Source organism: Idiotropiscis lumnitzeri, chromosome 8 (genome assembly GCF_059441095.1).
Source record: "Idiotropiscis lumnitzeri isolate Australia: NSW breed Sydney's pygmy pipehorse chromosome 8, RoL_Ilum_1.0, whole genome shotgun sequence".
Taxonomy (NCBI): Eukaryota; Metazoa; Chordata; class Actinopteri; order Syngnathiformes; family Syngnathidae; genus Idiotropiscis; species Idiotropiscis lumnitzeri.
Genome location: NC_142398.1, coordinates 8816739 through 8838946, shown reverse-complemented (window position 1 = coordinate 8838946; position 22208 = coordinate 8816739). Strand labels below are relative to the sequence as shown.

At 38.1% G+C, this 22208-nt stretch overlaps 2 protein-coding genes across 3 annotated transcripts in view; both read right to left on the bottom strand.

The window, feature by feature from the left end:
• Positions 1 to 40: 40 nt before the first annotated feature.
• ppm1kb (protein phosphatase, Mg2+/Mn2+ dependent 1Kb) lies at positions 41 to 14061 on the bottom strand. Of its 2 annotated transcripts, none has more exons than XM_088302746.1 (7): positions 13910 to 14061; positions 12128 to 12656; positions 11202 to 11302; positions 6474 to 6639; positions 5621 to 5765; positions 5133 to 5267; positions 41 to 4010 (listed from the first exon to the last, which is right to left on the bottom strand). In XM_088302746.1, exons 2-7 carry the CDS (start codon positions 12595 to 12597, stop codon positions 3879 to 3881), a joined length of 1149 nt encoding a protein of 382 aa, XP_088158872.1. In that variant the 5' UTR covers positions 12598 to 12656; positions 13910 to 14061; the 3' UTR covers positions 41 to 3878. The 2 variants fall into 2 exon arrangements, with proteins under 2 accessions (XP_088158872.1, XP_088158873.1); XM_088302747.1 differs by having other exon boundaries at positions 12128 to 12651; positions 13910 to 14057.
• Positions 14062 to 15827: 1766 nt separating this feature from the next.
• Positions 15828 to 22208, bottom strand: part of fam13a (family with sequence similarity 13 member A) — a 48156-nt gene continuing 41775 nt past the window's right edge. The window contains exons 21-24 of the mRNA XM_088302787.1: positions 20181 to 20327; positions 17940 to 18130; positions 17676 to 17777; positions 15828 to 17478 (exon numbers count right to left, since the gene is read on the bottom strand). Of these exons, the coding sequence (XP_088158913.1) occupies positions 17355 to 17478; positions 17676 to 17777; positions 17940 to 18130; positions 20181 to 20327 (564 nt within the window). The 3' untranslated portion in view covers positions 15828 to 17354. The remainder of the gene's footprint in view (positions 17479 to 17675; positions 17778 to 17939; positions 18131 to 20180; positions 20328 to 22208) is intronic.

The window sequence follows — 22208 nt, the reverse complement described above, 5'->3', positions numbered from 1 at the left end:
GTATAAATAACCCCAATACAAAAACAATCAAGACTTTTAGTTCATTTCCAGAAGCAGAAATTTAATGAAGTTACAAGTCATTGCTGTGAAACACAATACATGTCCACTATGTACAGTACGTCTCTAGTATACATTCCACATGTATCAATGATTACGTCGTTCAATATAAAAGGCAACGAAGGGAAACAGTGTCGTTCACAGATGGGTGGGCTTGAAATGAGGTTGCGTTCTCCATGGAGAACAATATTTACAAACATAGATGGATGGACGCTGATAAATTACAACTGCGGGTGTGCTTCATTTAGTTGTTTTCGATGCATTTAAATCAACAAAGCTTTGCATAAATAGCTCCTATTTACACAACAGAACATGTACTTTGCTGTACCCTGAATATGGCTCAGCGCCGCTCTCACTCATCTCGGTGGAACACTTGATTGTGATTACAGAAAGCAAATGATAATAAAATAGAATGTTTACAAATGTCAGGTTCACTCGTTGGGGGCCTAGAGAACATTCTGGCAAAAAAATATGCTGTTCATTCACATGGCAGACCCGCTAGCTAGACTGTGCAAATGATTTCTAGAGGCAAATGTACAAATCATTTTTGGTAATGATTCTTTGTGCAGGGGTGTGCAACCTACGTTAGCCATGTACAGTGGTACCAAATCTCAAGAGGACCCAACATACACGTTTTTCAAGTTACCATCCATCGTTCAGTCAAAGTTTTAGGGGTCTTAAATTTGTCTGATGAGTAATCTTTTTTGTAATTGTGCACAATTTGGAAGATAGCAAACAGTTCGCCCTCCCCCCTCCCCAAAAAAAACCCCAAAACAAAACAGTGTGCTTGCTTCAAGCTGTTCCACAAGTACTCGATACCTTAACAGAAGGTCAGTATCGGCACTCAACCATCCCTAAATAATAATGTAACATGTAACATAGCAATATACAATATTTAGTAATATTTGTGATTTTACATTTAGTTTTAGCAACGGGTTGATTTTTTACTCTGAAATGTAAAAGCTAGGAATGATAAGAAACAAAAAAATAAAAAATAAATGTGAAAATCTTAAAAACCTAATGTGCTGCAAAAATTAAAAAAATAGAGAGATTTTTTTTTTTAAATCATTTTAGACGTGAGCGGGGATTCCGATATATAAAACCTGCTTGTACCAGCAGATACCTGTAATAGTATTTTTCAATTGGCTATTTGTGTTTTGTTATTTTATTCATCTGTTATCCATTTAATATTTTTTTTCGACGCAAAATAAGTAGTTTTAGAAATACATGGAAAAAACATTAGTATTGCAGCCACATTACTTGGGTCTTACATGTAGCGATTTTAAATTGGACTGGCTAATTGGCGCAGTTAAATTCTGCTTTTTTCTTCTTGGGAAACTGGCAAAGTTAAAATATCTCCTTTCTCACCACCAATTTGACGCAATAATTCATGTCTTTGTCAAATCTCGGCAGGATTACTTTCATGCACTTTACTTTGGAGTCAGTCAGTCCTCCATCAAGGGTCTCCAGTTGGTCCAAAATGCTGCCGCTCGCCTCTTGACTGGTACTCGTAAAAGGGAACACATAACTCCGACTCTGGCGTCCCTTCACTGGCTCCCTGTACATTTTTAAGATTCTATTATTTGTTTTCAAATCTTTAAATGGTCTTGGCCCATCTTACTTTGCTGCGCTCCACCACACCCTTACGCACCTGCCCCGGTGTCTCATCTCCGCAGACTCGACACTATGAAAGGTACCAAGGACTAAGCGAAAGCTCGGAAAGCATCGGGCCAATTCCGTTGCTGGTCTCTTTCTCTTTGGAATCACCTCCCGCTAAATGTTAGGCAAGGCCCCTCGCTTCCAATCTTTAAAACTCATCTTGAAACTCACTTTTATTCTTTGGCTTTTGACTCAGCATGAAATTTGGTTTTGGTTTTACAGTTTTTGTGCTTTTTACTGTCTTCATTAATAAATTGTTTTATTTATTTAGTTTAGTTTTGCTCCGTGGAGAGCACTTCGAATACAGCGGTGGTTGTCTTAACGTGACCTATAAATATTTTTCTCGTTGTTATGCGATTGCTTGGTCCTGGCATGTGTGCCCCCGAAATGGGTTAAATAGGGAGCCTCAAGTAAATTTGGGTCAGTTGTGTGAACGGGAGCGATATTAAGTTTTGGGTTTTTTTTGGAGCATGGTCGCTTTCATATTGTATCGTGTTATGATTTCAAATCAGTTGAAAGTGACCTGATTTGGGTTGATCTACTTTATTTGGATTGATGTTATTGGAAAAAATACTTTTTAAAAATGTAAGTTTATAAATATACAGCACAAGAGAGACATTTTTGGGGGCTACAGGGACACGTCATGAGCGTGGGCACGGAACAAATTGAACTCGTACGGTACCACTGTAATGCTAAAAACTAAAACTCAAACGCCCCGGAAGTGTTTGGTTCAATTGTGCCATCATGCTTTCATTAGTGTCCCTCAAGTAGCACCAAATTAAAAAAAATTAATTAAAAAAAAAAAAAAAAAAAGTTGCCCACCCTTGCTTTAGTTCCACAAGGTTCTACAGTTATGTACACCAGAGCTCTTAAATATGTACTCAACAACACATCCTCTTATTAACAGTCTGAAAACTGGACTAAGTTGAATCATTTCAAAATGAAACTCATCAAGTTGATTTTTCTTTAAGTGCAAAAAGGTAAAAGGTAAATGCTGCCAACAGCAACAGTAGAACCTCTAAGGTCCGAACCAATAACATGGTGAGCAATGCAACACCTCCCACTTTAAATATCAACATCATAAAAACAATTGTTTTGAAGGTGTCTGGAGGAAATGAAAAGTGTTTTAAAAAAAAGTATGATGAAAAACTAACTCTAGAATTGTCTGTTTTTCACATATGACCATTGTTTTTGTAAAATAATACGGACTATTTTTGTTGCGAGTCTCTTAAACTGACATATTTTTTTTCTTGTGAAATGAATTACTTGCCTTGTAATATTACATATTCATTCTCATAACATAGCTTTGCTGCAAACGCACAACTTTTGTTCTTTGATATTACAACTTCTGTCTCATAAAATTACAACTTTTCATTTTTTGTCATTATATAGTAATTTATTCCTCGTAAGTTTGAAAAACCTGTGCTGTAAAAATTATTACTCTCTCATTAAAACCAATTTTTTTTTTTAGATATTTACTTTTAATTTCTATAAAATTTCAACCTTTTTCTTCTGACTTACAAATGTATTTAACGTGAAATAAAATAAGCTTTTTCCTCAGCTTGAACTTGTCATTCCGCTAAACAAAAACATGTATCTGAAAAACAAGAAAAAAAATGTTGCCGACATTGGTAAAATTTATACTTATAGATCCCATTGAATAATATTTGTGGACTTTGTATTATACTGAGCAACCAGGACAAAAACATGGTTACTGTCTAATGACAAACTCAACATTTTATTGCAAAAAAAAAAAAGAAAAAAAATCCTCAGAAACGGCTTTAGTTTGTGTGCTCTCGCTACATCACAGCAAGTGTGATTTAAAAGAAAAGCTTTGTTTGATTCTAGCTTGTATAACCACAACGTTAGAGGTTCCACTGCGTTTCCAATGCAAGCGTGTTGGAATGACACCAACAATCCCCACGAGTTTGTCCGAAACGTCTTTGCGGTTAGCAGCAAAAAGCTCATTGGCCTCGCAAAGGATAAGAATGCGTGTCCAGACTTAGAGTGCACTTTTGTTGAATGGAGCTCACACAGCAGTTGTCTCACATGTACGACCCCCCCCCCCACAAAGAACTGTTATCGACTATTGCACTTGCTGGGAGCGGGAGGGTTCGCGGACCACGCCCCTTCCCCCGAGCATCCCCCGCGCAACGCCGCCACTATGCCCAGCGCCCGCTCGACACGAAACTTCGGCTGAAGGAGAAGCTGGTGTCCGAGTTGGTGTGCTTGCCCCAGGCGCCGAAGGGGACCACCATGATGGTGCTGTTGTCCTCCGAGCCGTACTGCAGAGCCTGCCGGAGGACACGCCAAGGTCGTTTAGAAGTCGTGGCGCATGACCAGTGAGCCATGGGTGTCCAAGTGTGTGTGCGGGTATAATAAGAAGAAAAGAACCTCACTACTACATCCAATTTTGATTCTTCAGGTTGTGATTCGATGCAAATTTTATGTAAATGCTCCAATATTGGGGCATAATTTCGAAAAGTAATCAAAGTGCGAATTTGCGAATGCAATGGAGATTTAGTTAGTGATCATTTTTTCAAGGTTTGCTTTCCTCGCATTTTTTTTAATTGACACAAGCATTAGTCTGTATTACAATAAACAATAGCAGATTTATTAGACTTAAGATAAAATAAGGGCAGATGAATCAAGAATGAATATGAAAGACTGTTAATTAAATTAAATTATTTAAATTTGAGTTGTTGAGTTACTTCACACTGTGAGGCGTAAAACAAAATTTGATTCCAACAATAATGCAAAGAAATCTATGGTTTTATCACTTTACCAGTTTCATGAAAAAATGATGTGGAAATTGCAGTGTGCGACAATTTCATGTCAATTTGAATTTGCTTAATTGGATGTTCAGCGATATCGATTTGAGTAAGAAGTACAAATACACAAATGGGAGTAAATTTGGACATATTTTGAAATATTTAATCCTAGCATGTAAAACGTATGTGGCATGGCACGTAATATTTCTATTACTAAAACATGAAAATAAAAAAGTGTACATCACTTATTTCTGCAAATGGAATACAAACAACATACAACAAAAAATTACAGCTTGGATTTGACTAATTGAACCTTCGCAAACTCATGAATCAGCATTCGCAGATATTAATTTTTGATTAACGTATCCTCTGCTATTTGTCCATTTTCTGAGCAAATTGAACATTTCAATTGCACAAAATTCAACTGTTGTTAAAAGGTTTCTACAGTGTTTGCTTTTTAACTAACCTAGCAAGCATGTTAGGAAGTCTACTTGTTGGCTGGGCACGTTAATAATTTCTGTTTTATTTCTAAATGTTATGGCAGTTTCCAAAACAAAAAAATGAAATTAAAGCCCAAACTACAACATTTTGCACTGTTATTGTAAACGAAGGTGACAACCTTGCTGAGGCCACGTCCGCCCGTACCTGCTCAGAGATGCGCTGCGCCGCCTCCTTTGGGTCGTGACACTGGTTGATGACGTTGCAGATCTCCTGGCTGTTCATGATGAAGTTGATGCCATCAGTGGTCAACGCCAGGAAAGAATCGTGCACGGGGCTCAGCTGGGTGGAGGGCGAAGAAGACCTCAATGATGAAATCTATTTTAAAGCTTTGGCAGCATGGAAAATCGTACAAAGGTGTTCATGGGAGGTTGTCACCACCTAGAGGCGTCTTTATGTGACTGGAGCATCGAAAGCTATTCAAGTATACTGGTACCGATTGACTATTTTGGGATTTACATTTCATCAATGCAATCAAGATTTTTTTTTTTTTTAATAATTTAGTCAATACAACCATAATTGACCCGCGTGTTATATGACAGACTCAGATTCTCTTCCTTAGCCAGGAATTAAAATACGTAGCTCCATGAATAACCTGGAGGACTTTCATCTCATACCAACACACACCAACATACCACGATTCTCTTGGTCTCTGGCTCGGCAATTACTCCCATGCCCTTCAAGTCAAAGTCACCGATGCTTCGCGTCATGGCCAGTCTGCCGTTGACGTTGGACTGCCCCAAACTGTTCCAGGTGATGAAGCCCCCACTCCTTTTAATCCTAAGTAGACACACACACACACCGAGGCACGTTAACGTCAAAGGTTGTTCTTCTTCTCTTCCGTGTTATTGTTCCGTCTAAACGGCACAGAACGGGAGCACAAATTAGAACTGGGAATTTTCAACCTGTGCAGGTCCTATCACGTTACAGATACAGGTTCGAGTAATCACTACTGAGTACTGACAGATACCACTCGAACCTTTGATACATAAAATTTCGGTTTACACAATTGCAGAAGACGCTTCTTTTTTCTTTCTTTTTTTTGACTGTTCAGTTATCATTGATGGTCAGCTTACTCAAATGAGTGAAGCAAGAGTTCAAGATAATAATGTAGTTCAAGACAGAACTTGTTTTTGGACGTTACTACACCACAGACGCGTATCACAAAATACAGGTAAAGTGGACTGGCGCTATTTGAGGGGGGCACTTCTTATCCATTACAAGCTGTGCTTGTCATCATAATTCTAAAATGAGACACATTCACAAATGATACAAGGTCCACTGCAGCCATCTGCTGGCCATAGTTTTTTTTACACCGCATCTTAATCACACAAGAGCTGCTGCCCACTGCATGGCAACCATGCACGTCAGTATTAGTGGTTGATATCGACAACCTTCACGAGTACCCAATATATTCAAATATGGTATCAGCCCGATACATGGATTGAACACCAAACTTGCACCAATTCGGAGCGTTTTCACACTTGCCTCTCCTTCTCGTCCCTCCGCTCGGGCGTGTGGTCCACGGTGAGCTTGAGCGCCTTGCCCTTGCGAGACAGCATGGCTCGGCTGTCGCCTACGCTGGCCACCACCAGCTCGATGCCATCCCTCAGCAACGCCACGGTGGCAGTGGTGCCCGCGTTCACTCCGGGCGCTACAGAGACATTACGGAGGGCGAGCATGAGAGACGCAACTCAACGCTTTGCGGATGTGTGCACAAACAACCACAAGATTGATGTATATCTCCAGCGCACACACACAACACAACACACAGACATGAAGACAGGAGTGGGTGAGGGGGTCATGTAGTAAATACAATTTTGAATGAAGGGGGCAGGGGGGGGGGGGGGGTGGACTGTTGCACATGCACAGGAACAGCTGCGTGTGTTGAGTTTAGACGTACATCTCAAACAGCACTTAGCATTGCTTTAATAACAGAACAATCACATACAAAGTCATCTACAAATACAAATGCATTCTGGTGTGGATGTTTTTGTTTACACTATAAACCAGCAGCAAAAATGATCAGTTTAATTTTTCTCAAATTGAATCAGTCATTTACACATTTCGTTGCTGTTCAACCACCCTAAGCGCTCAATGTAGTATGGTATTTTTAAGGGGAAATAAAGTGAATAGAAAAAGTTTGCACACCCCTATTCAACTGATGGTTTGAGAAATAAAAAAAATTAAACCAAGACAAATCATTTAATAACTTTCCACCATTAATGTGTCCTAGAAATCTATTTTTTTCTTGTTTACATCTTCACAAGAAGCAAATGAAACATCTGAAATAGTTCGCGCCCACCCTCTTACAGCAAGGAAGTGGCTGTAGTCAGAAATATACAATAACAATCAAACTCATGTTAAATGAGTATCAGCACACATCGGACATCATTTGAAGTGCCTCTGATTTAACCCCCCCCCCCCCCCCCAGAAAACAATCAGCCGTTCTAGTAGGCTTTCCTGACAATATTTGCATTTGAGCAGAAGCCTTAAGGTTTAGACGTAACACAGACTGGTGTTTGGAACTGTTCATAAAACATTGCACCAAACACACCTTTTGGAATTACGGCCAAAAATGTCAAACATGGTTGCATACGACTGAAACAACTTTTCCCACATTTTTGAGAGAGCGTGTTAAGGTCCGATGGTGAAAATGTTTTGAAATTATTTATCCTGATTTCTTTACTTTTAATCTAATGTAAAAACATGGAATTTGAAAAGGGGTGTGTAGACTTTTTATATCAACTGTATTCACAAAATTGCACTTTTTGTTTTTATTCAACGCGTTGAGTCTCACGCATCAAGTATGACATTTAAAAAACAAAGTAAATCTTTTGTGAACTGCCTATTTAAAAAAAAACGTGGCTAAGAGTGAATTGTTCAGAATTTTCAAATCGTGACACAATAATAGTGGTAATTTACTTTTTTTTTCTAGTCATGATTTGGCCGCTCAGCTGGGCAAAGATCGAAAAAAAACAAACTAAAATGCTATCATGCCAAAGCCAAAAGTTAAGCCACGCTGTACTTTTGGTGGGTGCACATATTAGCATTGGATGTAATGTTTCCGCTGCATTCAACACATTCACATTTTGATCCAGAAATAAATTGATTGACAAGTGTAATTCCGCATCTTGAAAATTAAGTGCTGACTTCACACTTCTGCTTCACAGTTCACTGTCACTTTTTCACCTTCTGTCATCAACAAGTAGCCACTCTCGAGCTCTGCCCCCAAGACAACATGGCATGGAAACTGGAGAATCTATGTCTGCATGTGTATCACTTTAAAAGGTGGTGCCTGGCCTGGTGAGTGATGTGGGTGTCGGTGAACGAGCGTGTCGAACTGACTGGCTCTTAAATGGCTAACCAGTTTGGCAGCTTGTGTATAAATGTGACATTCTAATGTAGTACTCGCTTCTCTTCAACCATTTGAGGTGTAAAATTACTCCAAACTTTGAACATTCTGTCTTTTATGAAGTAGTAGAGAAAGAGATTTAGCTTGAATCGTTTTTGATAATCTAATTGGAGTGAGTCAATTCATGATCGCAGCCTTAACTGATGCAAAGCAAAAGTAGGGAGTGATACTGGTGAAGACGACAACGTAAAACATGTTGGTCATTGGCCGCGTACTGTAAATTGAGTGTTGACGTAACAAGGAGAATTCATATGATATTGTTTACCGTCATAAACGCATTATCAAAGATGTGTTTTGCACGGGGTTGTCATTGGACAGCAACGATATGCTTCAATGCAATGCCGCTGAACTTGAGCTCTCCAAATTTGCTTCACAGATGAGTGCTCCGTAAGCTAAGAGCAGTGTTCCGAGGCCAATTGCGCACATTAGACATGCTGCGTCGTTTCATACTATTATTTCTGGCAGAGGGTGACAACAGACGTTCTCCAACTGACGCGCGCTCTCACAAGAAGCTCTTGCAAACACTCGTTAAGAGAAGGAAGAGAGAGCTAGAGAGAGAGAGTCGAGATGAAGAGAGAGCGCTAGAGTGAGAGAAAGATAGGGAACCTTCCAGAAGTCCAGGATTTAGGACCCGCTGGACTCTCTCTCCTTCAATATCTAGCCCCTCGTCATCCACATTGGTGCCAAGGGCCTCCAGCTCTGAGCTGGGTCCGCAGCTGCCGTAGATAACATGCACACACACACACAGGCATATTGGGACATTTCACACAGCGCGGCCCCCCTCTGGGTGCCACGTCAACGTAGTGTTAACATTAGCCGAAACAAACACAGTTGGATTATGTTTAAATATTGAATTTGTTTCACAGGAAAACTCATCATTTGCATGCACTGTATGCCGTAGATTGATGGTTGTTGATTTTTTTCCGCCACAACAAATAACACTTCAAAAATAATACTTTGCTCTCTAAGTACCACCATCTAAACCGACATTAAAATACAAAGTCGCAGTGGGTCTCGGTGTTGATCAACACCAAGGTTTTAACATTATGCAGTCTGAACGTGAACATAGCACTTTGACAAAAATTAAGAATTTCTTGAAGAATGATAATGTTAAAAAATATTGCACCACTCTTTTGAGGAACATTACTTGTCTTGAGATGGTGCCAAATAAAAAATGCAAATAGTAAACGAGCGACATTTCTTTACGATATGAAAATCTTCCGAAAAGTGCTTTGATGACAATGACTTTAAAATGCCCTAACCAAGGACATACAATTTGATGATGGTTCATGTCTAATGCCATTGTTTAAGGGAAACCGTAAAGTTTGAAAATAATCCTCTGGGATGCTGGTAAAGTTGCAATTACCAATTTTTTTTTTTTAATAATAATAATAAATTCTCCACTGAAAATGTCGGGGGTTCTCGGTTTATGACAGTCACGACATGGGGCGTTTCAAAGCTCCGAGCGGCGCACATCACAATGACGATTTATCAGCACATTCTAAGTGCCAAAGGTGTTGACTTTGTACATTTTTTTTACATTCTAAATTGAAAATCAATGTTCTTTGGAGGTGAGGCTCCTTACACACAGACTTAAGCAAGCGGCTTATCCGTTTCTTCTTTTACAATTATTAACTTTTCGTCACTTAAATTGTAGTGTGCTTAGCAGCCACTAGTAAATTTAAAAGCAACTTCACATTGTTCCTATTGCATCATTAGTATGAATATTAGTATCATTAATTTGGGTTTTGCTTTATTGCTTTCACTGTTGTCACTCTTTGTTGTTGTATTATTGTTATATTATGTTCCACTGCTAGTGCTTTGTTACAGCTGCAGCCGTTGCAAAACGGGCTGTATAAATAAAGTTGTGCTGTATTTTATTGTATTGTTGTACATAAATGAAAAGCAAATGCTCTGAAGAGTCTTGTCTAAAAAACAACATTGTTTTGTTTGCTCCGCTATTGTGATTCCATGATATTGCCACGAGAATCATTTAGTAACTTATTTTTTAAATCTATCAGGTGTGAACATTTTCTATTGACATCTGAAAGATTAATTTAAACTCATTTAATTGAATGCCAATCACGGCCTAATTTTTAAATTCATTGATTCAATGCCTCTTAAGACTTTAAAAAGATCCGCCGCACCTCTACAGTGTAGTGCTGGTAAGAGGAGAGGAGGCAGAGAAAACTTTTCTGCTTGTGTAAACATTTTTGAAATGCCAACAAAAATCTCATTATGACATATTTAGCAATTGATTTGTGAAGATTCTGAATGAGATATGGACCGACTTGGAGTCAGTCACAAGGTGTCATGCCATATCACCTTGTATGTAACGTATTTTGCCTCTTTCATGAACACTTCAAAATTAATTTGGAGCTTGTGGTGCTCTAAATACATTTTCTACTCTGAAAGCCACTGTAGCTCCCTAAAATTCAAAAACAGTGGTTGTCACCGTTTTTAAATCCGTTACCAACAACATGCACAAAAGAGTACGTGAACATACAAATAGGCGCCTGCTAGTTGGGATCTTAGAAAATCAGGTCCTAAGTCTTGTATGTAGCGACTGTCATAAACTGAGCAACCCCTGAATTCACTGCATATTTTTTCCTTTAAGTGTGTCACTCATCTCAAAACATGCTGAAAGCAGTTGACAATACATTAGTGTGCTGCTCTGCCATTTCTCTGGTTTGCCGTCAATCATGAGTTAACCTTCACTTTAAATGACAGAACTCCACAAAAAAGTTATCACGGCACAATGAAAACTCTGTTAGAAATACAAATATTTTTCATCAACCTACCATCTGAAGAGCGCTGCAAATGCTTGGCTAAAGCTTTGTCTACTTCCAGGAAGGCTTGAGTTAGAACCAGCTCTAGATTGTCCTCATCTGCCACCAGATCCCTGCAAAAACAAACAAATCTAAGTGCACAGAGATCATCTTTGTGAAAATTACGCTCAAAATAAATTCCTCAAATATTAACCTCTGCTGTGTGCATTTATGCCAGAAGAGTAAACAAGGTGTGGCACAATAGCTGCTTTCACGCACAAGTGGGAGAATTATATTGAGTCAAACTTCACACCCCTGTCCTGACTTCCTGCTATTCCCTTTCACAAAAAATGTGAATGTACCTATGATGACAAAAGAGCTCTTGAACGCCCCCCCCCCCCTCACCACGTCATTTCATGTCTGTGGCTTTCACACGCAATAGCAACAAATTGGTTAGTCACTAGTATGCACTCTAATGCTAACACATGACCTCAGTTTTTACTTCACCGCTAGAAAGATGTTTTGTTTTGTTTTTTTCCAAAATGTGTTGTACAGATTATGGGTCAAATTAGAGGTGGAACGTTTCAAATGACTTATCTTGACCTCGTTTTTTAGATCACATAATATTTGAACAGGGGTGTGTAGACTTTTTATACATACTAACTAATAATTCTTCCACCAATTAAGTGAAATCGATGACTTGATAATATTGCTTGGCGATGAACGTGCCACAGAACAATGGCTCGCAAGCACTGCTTCGCAGACAATAGTGCCTGCATTGCAGACCCCGGCATCTGTAAATCTGACCTTTACAAAGTTCGGGGACATTCCGGAGCAAAAGGGTGCTAGACATTTTGACACCGATCCAAGAATAATGAGAAAGGAAAGACATGCTGTGATAGGAGGAGAGCTCAGGACGGACCCCTAAGAGATAACTTGCTCTCTACCCTCATCCTTACTTGATAAAAGTCTCCAAGTATTTGTGACAGAAATCAGCCGCTTCCGGCCCGCCGTGTCCATCAAACACAGCAAAGTAGATGACGCTGTCAGTCATTTGGGAGAGCTGGAAGCGGTCCTCGTTCTCCTTGCGCTGCCCAATGAGCGAGGCGCAGCCCACATTGGAGAGGCTGACTTTGGGAATGGGCTTGCCGTAACGTATGCTGGATGGCAACAGGATAGGCTCGTCGATGCGATTGTCCCAAATGCCGAACGAATCCCAGGTGGTGGGGTGTCCGCTGCTGTCGGCGTCGAAGCGCGTGCCGCTGCGCCGCTTCTCTGAAGGGGTGTGGATCGGCCTCTTGGGAATGGTGGAGTGACGGATGATGTCGTGCTTCAATGGGAGGGGCGCCAGGGCCATTTGGGGAAGGCCGCTACATCCAACATGGGGGCCACTGCACCTTGCCAGGCGGGCGAGAGAGGCGATTGACATCACCCTTACGGCAGGAATACCAGAGAAGCACGGGATATTGAGGAACGCTATCACCTAACCTTGGAAAAACAGGAGACATAATAATAATTTGACTTTATTCAGGTGAGCTTCACGATTGAGAAAAATAATGTAATTGTGAATTTCTTGCCTAAATATTGTGATTGCAATTTGATATGCAATATATTTTTTAATTACTTAATGACACTGTTACACTATTTCTAAATGGGTCGGTCTTAAAGGTTAAGCTTATGCTTTAGTAAAAGAAAATGAGCCATGAATTACTATGAAAGACAATTTATTTTTTTATATTTCAACTAGAGTTGTTAACTTTGATTGGGAGTCGCCTAACAGTTCACTCTGACAACTTCAAAAAATTCAACCAAACCAGTGTGCCGTAGATATAAGTCAGCAAGTCATAAATCAGACGACAATAATTATGCAAACAAATCTGTGAATTTATCACATCAACCTTTCATGTTTTATGGAACAATGATGTGTAAACACGTGGACTGCACTAAACCTTTTTAGAGACTATATAAAGCAATTGACACAGCCACCCTCCAAAAATTTGAACTTGCCAATTCCCAAAATAAATAATAACTTATTCAAAATTAAACTCTCCAAATCACTTCAACATTGTTCCTTTGTCGCCAAAAACTCACTTTAATATAGTTCCATGGCAATGACATGCCACAAGATGGTGTCAAATGAATGTTTTATTGGTATGGCCTGATCACGGTGATAAACACAACCACCACCACTAGGTACAAGACATCGAAATACAGTAAAACGTTTGTATTTAAAGTGTCCAATTGTCTCCCATTGGATAGCTCACACTACGACAACCCAAATACCTCGGTGCTGTTGTATGTCGTGGTGTATATATGTATATATATATTTCTTAACTTTAATGAATCAATTAACACAACATTCAAAATATCACATATTCAGTTAAAAAATTCAACCATTAATGAAATATATATGGTATCAGGAAATATGATTAATAGATACATTGTGAGATTACTCATAATGCATATTAAATATGATTACGTGCGACCAGGTCATTCGGCGGACATTAGCTGGCAGTTCAACAGACGGTACTGTAGCCACTTTCGCATTTTGTACGCTCTCCAGTTGTTATGTAATGTAAGCAGTGTCGCATATATTTAGCACAGAGAAGAAAAAAAAATTCCATGCATTTCGGTCATACTGCGTGAACGACTAGCATGTTTTCTGTTAGTTAGCACTAGTTAGCCGACTAGCTTGCTTCGACGATTTGGACAACAAAAAATGTGCCAATAAAGAATCTTACCTTAGATGTATTTAATAGACAACAGTTTTGCTTAAATCCCCACCAGATACTAATTTTGTTGCACTGTTAAATGGTTTACGCGCGCTGTCCAAAGACACTCCTCTCAATGGTCTTGCTAGCTTGTATAAACGCAATGTTGTTAAACAAGGTAATAGAGAACCGCCAGCCAATTGGAACGCTAGAAACCTCTACTGCTCCGTCGACGCCCCTAGAACAAGGCAACTGATTGGTCGGAGAAGAGTGCCGACGAAAGCTCAGAGAACCAACCCAATAAATAAATAAATAAATAAATAAATATTCCTACCTGTTCAAGGTTATTCTCACTTCCCTTGTTGTAATTAAACGGCGTTGAGAGCAAACATTCATTTTCTTGTGGATGTTTTTGATTTTTTTTTGTTAAGTCTGTGGGAGGAGTTAAACACTTAGCGTCAATGTGTGTGCCCCCCCCACTTTTTTTTAAATTAAAAAATAATTCCCATTATTATTATCGTTTTTCTAATTTTTAGCAAAGGACGAAATGTTTGCTAATGATTTAAAATGTGTTGTCACAGTCACACAGCAATTGGGTACCTAAAATGGTTGGACCTACGCAAACAACCAATAGTATTGTTTGCCTTTGTTTTCATTTTCCAATCATGCCACATTCCCTTCTGCTACTCTTTAAATAAACACCAGAAAAGTGGTTTAGATCTTGCGTTATTAAGCATGCAGTGTCTCTAGTTGTTGAGTGGATTAGATGCAAAAATATCAACATCATCATGCCGTTACATCACATGATCCTCCCCTGGTAGAATTAGTTTGGGGTTTTGTGTTATGAATTAGAATTAGAAATCCCTTTATTGTCATTGTACTCAAGTGTTATAGTTATACGGGATCATGCATTGCGATTTGATGAACAGTAATCTTTCTCAAAACTTGGGGAGAGCGATTTTAGGACGAAATCAAAGATTGCAATTCTGTGATATTGAATTCTGTATTGCTGTACATCGGCAGTTTGCATTTCACCACTCACCAAATTCTCTGTAGAACTGAGGTCAGGTGACAGGCCCTGAATAAAAAATGTCAAATGTAGCCAGTAGGGAATTCCCTAGAAAGTAATAAATATTAATTTTAGACAGTACTTCCGGCACATTTTTTTCAAGACCAAATGATTTGGAAGCCATTTATGTTTAATGGTAATGTTGTAAAATGAGTTTAGAGTACTAAAGTGGGCGGTATGGTGGTCGACTGGTTAGCACATACGCCTCACTGTACAGAGGTGGTGCAGGGTTCGATTCCATTCTCGGCCTTCCTGTGTGGAGTTTGCATGTTCTCCCCGTGCCTGCATGTGTTTTCTCCGGGTACTCCGGTTTCCTATCACATTCCAAAAACATGCATGGCGGGTTAATTGAACACTTTAAATTGTCCCTAGGTATGAGTTTGAGCACTCTTGGTTGTCTGTCTCTGTGTGCCCTGTGATCAGCTGGCTGACAACCAGTTCAGGGTGTACCCCGCCTACTGCCCGAAGGCAGCTGGGAAAGGATCCAGCACCCTGGTGACACCTAGATAAATTGTTTTGAGAATAAAGATTGCAGTTTACATGAAATAATCCTTAATGTAATGAGGAAAAAAATATTGAGATGCAGTAATATAAGAAAAAAAGTTGGTGTAGTTGTATCCAAAATTCCAAGACTTTAAGCCCTTTAAAAAAATAGTATTCTCCCTAAATAATCGTCAAATTATTAAATCTAATAAAAGAATAGCCTTGGTGCCATGTTGTGCCATGGAACTATGTTGCAGTGAGAGGAGGGGCTTCATTTAATAGGACCACAGCAAAGTGGTGTTTTGCCACAGACGTGCGCATTGACAGGCAATGAAAACAATTTTTTGGGTGAGGCGATTCCTATTTAAAAAAGAAAAAAAAGGACTCAAGACAAAAGAATAGCCACAAAGGCCAAAGTCAGTAAAAATATCTTTTTACATTCATATTATGTACAAAATACAAATACAGTTTATGTACTAAAATGTACACACTCTCAATGTGCGAAGCCTCGCCAGTGCTTGTGTTCAATAAAAACCAATAGTCACACTGATTAACCTCATCCATATCCATTTTGGAAAAAGAACAGAAACGCACATGCTCACACGAATGTAAACATGCATATGTTGTTCAGATTTACAGCAGGAGGGGAAAAAAGGGACATTTCTTCCAGTTATTATTTTAACATTAAATTCTCATACACTCGCAGACTAAATTGAACAAACATGCTAAGTCTGATTTTACTACTGATCACAAAATATAGATTTATTCTATATGCAGGTTTTATGGGCCACGTTAAAAAATGACAAAGAAGCAAGCCAATAATATTGCACCTAATTATTTCCTTTCTTCTTTTTATCATAAATGTAAGGACTTTGGTTTGCTTTCTGAGTAAACAAAATATAGATACATGCTTTTCAATAGAAGGAAGAGAATAAAGTCTGAATTGTTGGGGTGAGAAACCAGCGAAAGAATAATTTAATGGGAATGACGCATTACTACAAGAATTAAGTTACCATTTTAAAAAATGTGTAAAATAATCTGCATGTTGGATGCTACAAATATTCTGAACTGTAATTTGAGAAAAAAGTATTTGTAGTTATTATATAGTAAAAGTTGCAGTTTTACAAAACAAAATAATTCTATGAGAGAAAAAAAAACAATGTTATGGAAAAACTGTTAAAATAGCTGTAATAAAAGCCTTATTTTATGATTTAAAAAAAAAAAACGGTTGGACTAATCAAATATTGTGCTCTCGTGAAAAGAGTTTTTTTGTTTTGTCAAGTCAAGACTTCATCCCAAAACAATTTAGCCATTTTTTTATCTAACTACTTCAATTTTAGCTTTTTTGGGGGGTCATGAACGTGATAATTAGCTCGTTGAAATTATTTTCTCAAATGTTAGTCATTTCTTGTTTTCCTTGTAAATATATAATTTTTTTACATGCAATAATTCCAGTTTCTTACATTAACAATGTCTTTTTTTCTCTTCCTAAATCATGCATAAATCTTCATTTAGGTCTTGCAACTTATCCCAGTAATTCTCTGACTTTATTCTCATATAGATATTTTGTTTGACCCATTTTAATTGTGGCCCATAATCCAAACAAAATAATCTTTTTAGCTACTAGCAAGTATTCTTCGACAGAGGTCACCCCAGACGTTAAATCTACAACAAAAATAAAGTCTCTTGTACAAAAATATCCACCATCTTCCGAGCAACATTTTTTAAAAATAGCATTTGTATATTTTTTTTAAGACTATGGCAAAAGGTGAGAAAGGTTGTTGTGGTGGTACGAACAAACACAAATAAATTAGTAGACATTACAAGCGTGATTGTTTGCGGTGAAGATTTGAGGTTCTATGCAGCGACCACCGACTGACTGCTGGTCAAAGCATCACGACAAAAGTCTGATGTTGTTTTTGCTCAGATGTGCTTGGTGGACTCTCTTTTGCTGATGAGGACCTCCAGTAGCTTCAGTTTGGCTTTGACGTGCTTGTACTCATTGTACTCGGTGGCTAAAGGCGAGCGGTCCTCCTTCTGAACGTTCCTGAGAAAACATGACCAGAATGATCAGTTTAGTTGAGTGTTTAGATATAATTAACTTTAGGTTTTAGAAAATAGAACAGCTATAATGGTCTTGGAAGGATACACATTTTTTTCTACATTGCTTCCCCTTTTCTGTGCTGTGATGTATGAAATCCAATTGTGTACTTTTCGATACTTTGATTGCAACCCTGTTTTTACCTTCCATTTTGTCGGAAGAACTGCTCCTCAAACTCTTTGAGATTTTTGCGGATTTGTTTCTTCTCCTCTCGGGTCTCCTGGAGTTGCTCCACCAACTCTTGTCTACAAGATGATGAAAAAAAAACCTCACATTAATAAAACAATCTGAATTACACAACTAACCAGTGCATTTTAACTCCTGAATTTCACCCCAAAAACATATCCCAGACTTTTTGTGCGTAGCGTATGTTGTGTTAAATTTTTCCGCAGTTATTCAAGGCTTACGTGGTGGCCGAGTGCAGGTTGGACAACCGCATGTCCGTGACGTTCTTGGAGGGCGCCAGTTCGTCCACTGGGGAAATGAAACCGTCCACGTCCTCGTGAGCCAAGAAGCTGAACACGTTCAGGTCAGGGCGAGCGGTCACAGAGAACTGCGTCTTGGCGTCACAATCATCCTCCGAGCCATCCTCTTCTTCCTGTGTGGGCAAAGAGAGCTTGAAACAGGGTTCTAGATTGGCCGTGACTTGTCGAGGGTTCGAGACAGACTGTGACTACCCATGACTGATTGAGTTAGGTTGAGATTCGATGCAACTGGTCAAGTCAGCGTGAAACTAGCCGTGACTAGTTGAGTCAGGATAAGACGAAGCGATTCAGCCGGAGACTGCTCAAGTCAGGTTGAGGATGTATGAGACTACTACTGACTGTTTAAGACTGGTCAAGTCAGGTTAAAACATGTCAAGTTAGGTTGCGATAGGTAAAATTGGCAGTGACTGGTTGAGAATGATTCAGACAAGTCGAGTCTGTTTGAGACTGGCTGCGACTGGTGGGGATTAACCTTGATTGGTCAAGTCCGGTTGTGACTGGTCGGGTACGTTCCAAGACCGACCACGCCTTTTCAAGTCAGGCCATTACCAACAAAGTTGGGTCAGGACAAATCGAAATTGGTCTTGACTGGTTGAGTAAGGCCGAGAATGGTTGTGGCTTGTTGAGTCAGGTCGAGACTGGCCATAACTGTTCAAGTGAGGCTATTACGAGTCGGGCCAAGACATTTTCTTGACTGATTGAGTCAAGACAAGACTGGCTGTGCCTGATCGAGTCAGGACAACACAGTTTGAGACTGCTCCACACTGGTCAAGACTAGTCTAGTCAGAACCAGACACTGGCTGTGATTAGGGTTAGTGACTAAGAATCAAAACTAACCTTTCTTAGCCCTCATTCAGACTTCAACTATTAGTTAGTACAATCATATTCAAAACACGATCTGTCTTGGCACAGGTTTGAGCTCCACAATCTAATACGTTTAAGACAATAGTTTAAAAAAAAAAAAATACAAATTCATGCTCCACAGCAACAACCCCCACATCAGGAATACACACACACAAAAAAAATATCAAAGAAGACAAATGCATTGAGAGGGTTTGCCTTGGTGGAAGTCACTCCGATGTATGCATGTTGCATCTTTTCATGAGCTTGATGTAGAGTATTTGGTGAGGACCGTGTTAGTACAATGTCCCAAAAGCAACAACAAAACTAAAACCAACCACAATCTACTGATTCATCAAGAAAACAGCAGGCAGCTGTCCAATCAATAGGCAGCCATGATGTGGGGCATTTACAACAAGGGTGGGCAAACTTCAGAGCTCAAGGGCCACATTTAAATTTAAGATAGATGGGCAAGGTCATTCATCAAGCAAAAAAACATAGTATGTATAATAAGTACAATTGTTCATTTTAATACCAGAATAATTCACGGGCCCTTATAAATTCTATTACTTGTAATTTATTTATCATTAATTACCCAACTCATTAAAAACATGGAACCTGAAAAGTTGTTCATTTAACATTTTTTTCAAATAAGTGTTTTATAACTAAATAAGTTCTGAAAAATTAAACAAGTTCTGAAGAATTCTAATAACACATTTTGGAAAATGATACAATTTAGTCAAATTATAGTAAAATAATTCATGTTAATTTTGAATCATACTTATTTTCATATTTAACAAATGTTTAGATATTTTAGTATTACGTGTAAAATGCTATAAGCATTGTTTATATGCTTAATGTGATTATTAATCACCCAACTTATAAAATGAAGTAAATGCTTTTTTTTTTTTTTTTTACAATTTTATTTAAAACATAATTTCATTGGAATTCACGCATTGCTTAATTTTGTGAAATGCTTTATATTAGGAACAATTTAGTTATCATCAACAACACTGAAAAAAATCCATTAGGTTATTTAATAAAGTAACTGAACTAAAAAGAAGAAATACATTTTAATGAATCAGTTTTATGTGAACAAGGTTAAATTAATGCTGAATGGGCCAGATTAAAGAGTGGAACGGGACATGTACAGTATGTGGCCCTGGGGCCGTGACTTGCCCACCCCTGCTTTAGAGAGTAGTCTAAAAAAAACAAAAAAAAAACATAAAAGAAAGAAAAGATTAATTAAAAAATAAAATAAAAATCAATGGGTGGGCGGGTCTGATTATGGAAGCAGCTCAATGCAACAATCAGCCCTTTCACCTTGACGTCTTCGAAGAAAAGCGCAGTTACGCCCTCGATAATGGGCTGCAGCAGGGGACCTCGGCGCTTGCTGGAGGGCGAGCCCTGCGGTGACGTCGAGAAGTAGCCGTTAGCCGGTGTGGAGGTTACAGCGCCGCCGCCGCCACACTGGCCACACGGACATTTTCGGCGTTAGCATCGCAAAAAACACCATGCCTACAGTTTCATGGTGACTTGGTGGAAATGGAAGAGGCGGAGTGAAGTTCCGCAAGGCGTAGAAGTTAGCGCGTCATGAGGTCATTCAAGTTCAGCTTTTGAGAGAATGTCCTGTACGTACGTTATCCGTTCTTATTTTCAGTCTGACAGCTCATAGGGAACCATATTTGGCAAGTTAAAAAAAATATAAAAGAACAAAATAAAAATGCTTATGATTACACCAAAATAATATACAACATTCGTGACATACAAAAATAGTTCAATAAAATATGAGCCAATTAAAAATAAATTAGTATAAAAGAAAAACAAATAAAAAAAATAAAACTAAAAAATAAAATAAATGTACAGTTACTGTACTACAGTAGACAAAGACATTTTTTTAAAACAATCACATTCAAAAAATTATTTATTTTAACCCTTTACATTTTACTAAAAATGTAATGAAAAAGTACCACCCTAAATTTAATTTACAATATTCAAATTAAAAGGAAACAAAAAATAGAGATGTAAAAATAACTTTTAAAATAAAAAAACATGAATAAAATAAAATAAAATACAAAGAAATAAATGTGAATAATTATCATGAAAAATAAGACTGAAAAATTATTTCATAATGTTTTTTTTACTGTCTATTTGGAGGTCTTTTTTTCAAATGCCTATCTCTAAAGCGTGCTCCACTACACAACTATTAAATCCTTTCTTCTTGTATGACAAAATCCACAACATATATAAAAAATAAAATCAGATGAGTAAAACAAAAAAATAACTAAATGTAAAATAAAAGAATAACACTCCATGATTTTTTTTTTTTTAAATGGCCATTCCTCCAGCAAACTAGGGATGACGTTTTGTACATTCAGCATGAGACAATGTACACGTCTCATGCTCATTCACCCACTCACAGTCATATATGTCACATATGTCGGTGAAACATAAAACTACAACCTACGAGAAAGGGAGAGAGAGGCAAGAGAAGAAGTGCTTGCTTCATTAAATTTTTTGGTGTGCATTATTAATTAGTTGGACCACTGATTATAAACTCTAGAGAATAGAAACAGTTAACGGGCATTTAATTCTGCGCCTCCGTACTTGACCGGTCACACCAGTAATATGACCAAGTGTGTGGTGTGTTTGCATCTTGATATAACGTTTACTGGACAAATGACAGCTACAAGGCACAAAGTCGCCCTTTGACATCATCTTTAGTTTTAAAGCCAAAATATTTATAAATGCCTCACAACGGCTCTTCACCAGATAGACTCCAAGCCATGTTTTTTTGGACTTGCATGTATTTGTTTTAAGGATTAAACCGTGCACATCATTTGCATACCTTTGCAAGAATAATACAGACCGAGGCACCGTGGACACAACTAGGACAGTGGTCCCAATTTGTGTAATGTGGGGGGATTACAGAAAGACCGTTAGGTAACGACATTCAGCGGAGATTATTGCTTACATAATGAACAATGGTTAACAAATACAGGAATGGGTGCAATGTTTAAGAAATATATATATATATATATATGTATATATATATATATATATATATATATATATATATATAAATATATATATATATGTATATAAATATATATATATGTATATATATATGTCAAGTGATTAATTTTTTTAACTAATTAATCACAAAAAAATCCATGATTAATTGCGATTAATCACATTTTTCAACTACTATTTTTTGCGAAGCTTGTAACAGATATTTACTTGAATAATATCTTGGAATTGATGGAAAATCACCCAATATGAAGTATATTTAATTCAAAGACTGTTCTCATAGCTTTCTTTGATTCTTGAATACGATCTAAATGGGGACAT

What these genes read in the sequence shown, in the direction of transcription:
- ppm1kb (XM_088302746.1), bottom strand. Translation starts at nt 12,597, where the DNA reads ATGTCAATCGCCTCTCTCGCCCGCCTGGCAAGGTGCAGTGGCCCCCAT. An exon ending in TACTTGGAGACTTTTATCAA is followed by an intron (nt 11,303 to 12,127) that starts GTAAGGATGAGG and finishes TTGTTTTTGCAG; the next exon opens with GGATCTGGTGGCAGATGAGG. An exon ending in CAGAGACCAAGAGAATCGTG is followed by an intron (nt 5,268 to 5,620) that starts GTATGTTGGTGT and finishes CCCTCCACCCAG; the next exon opens with CTGAGCCCCGTGCACGATTC.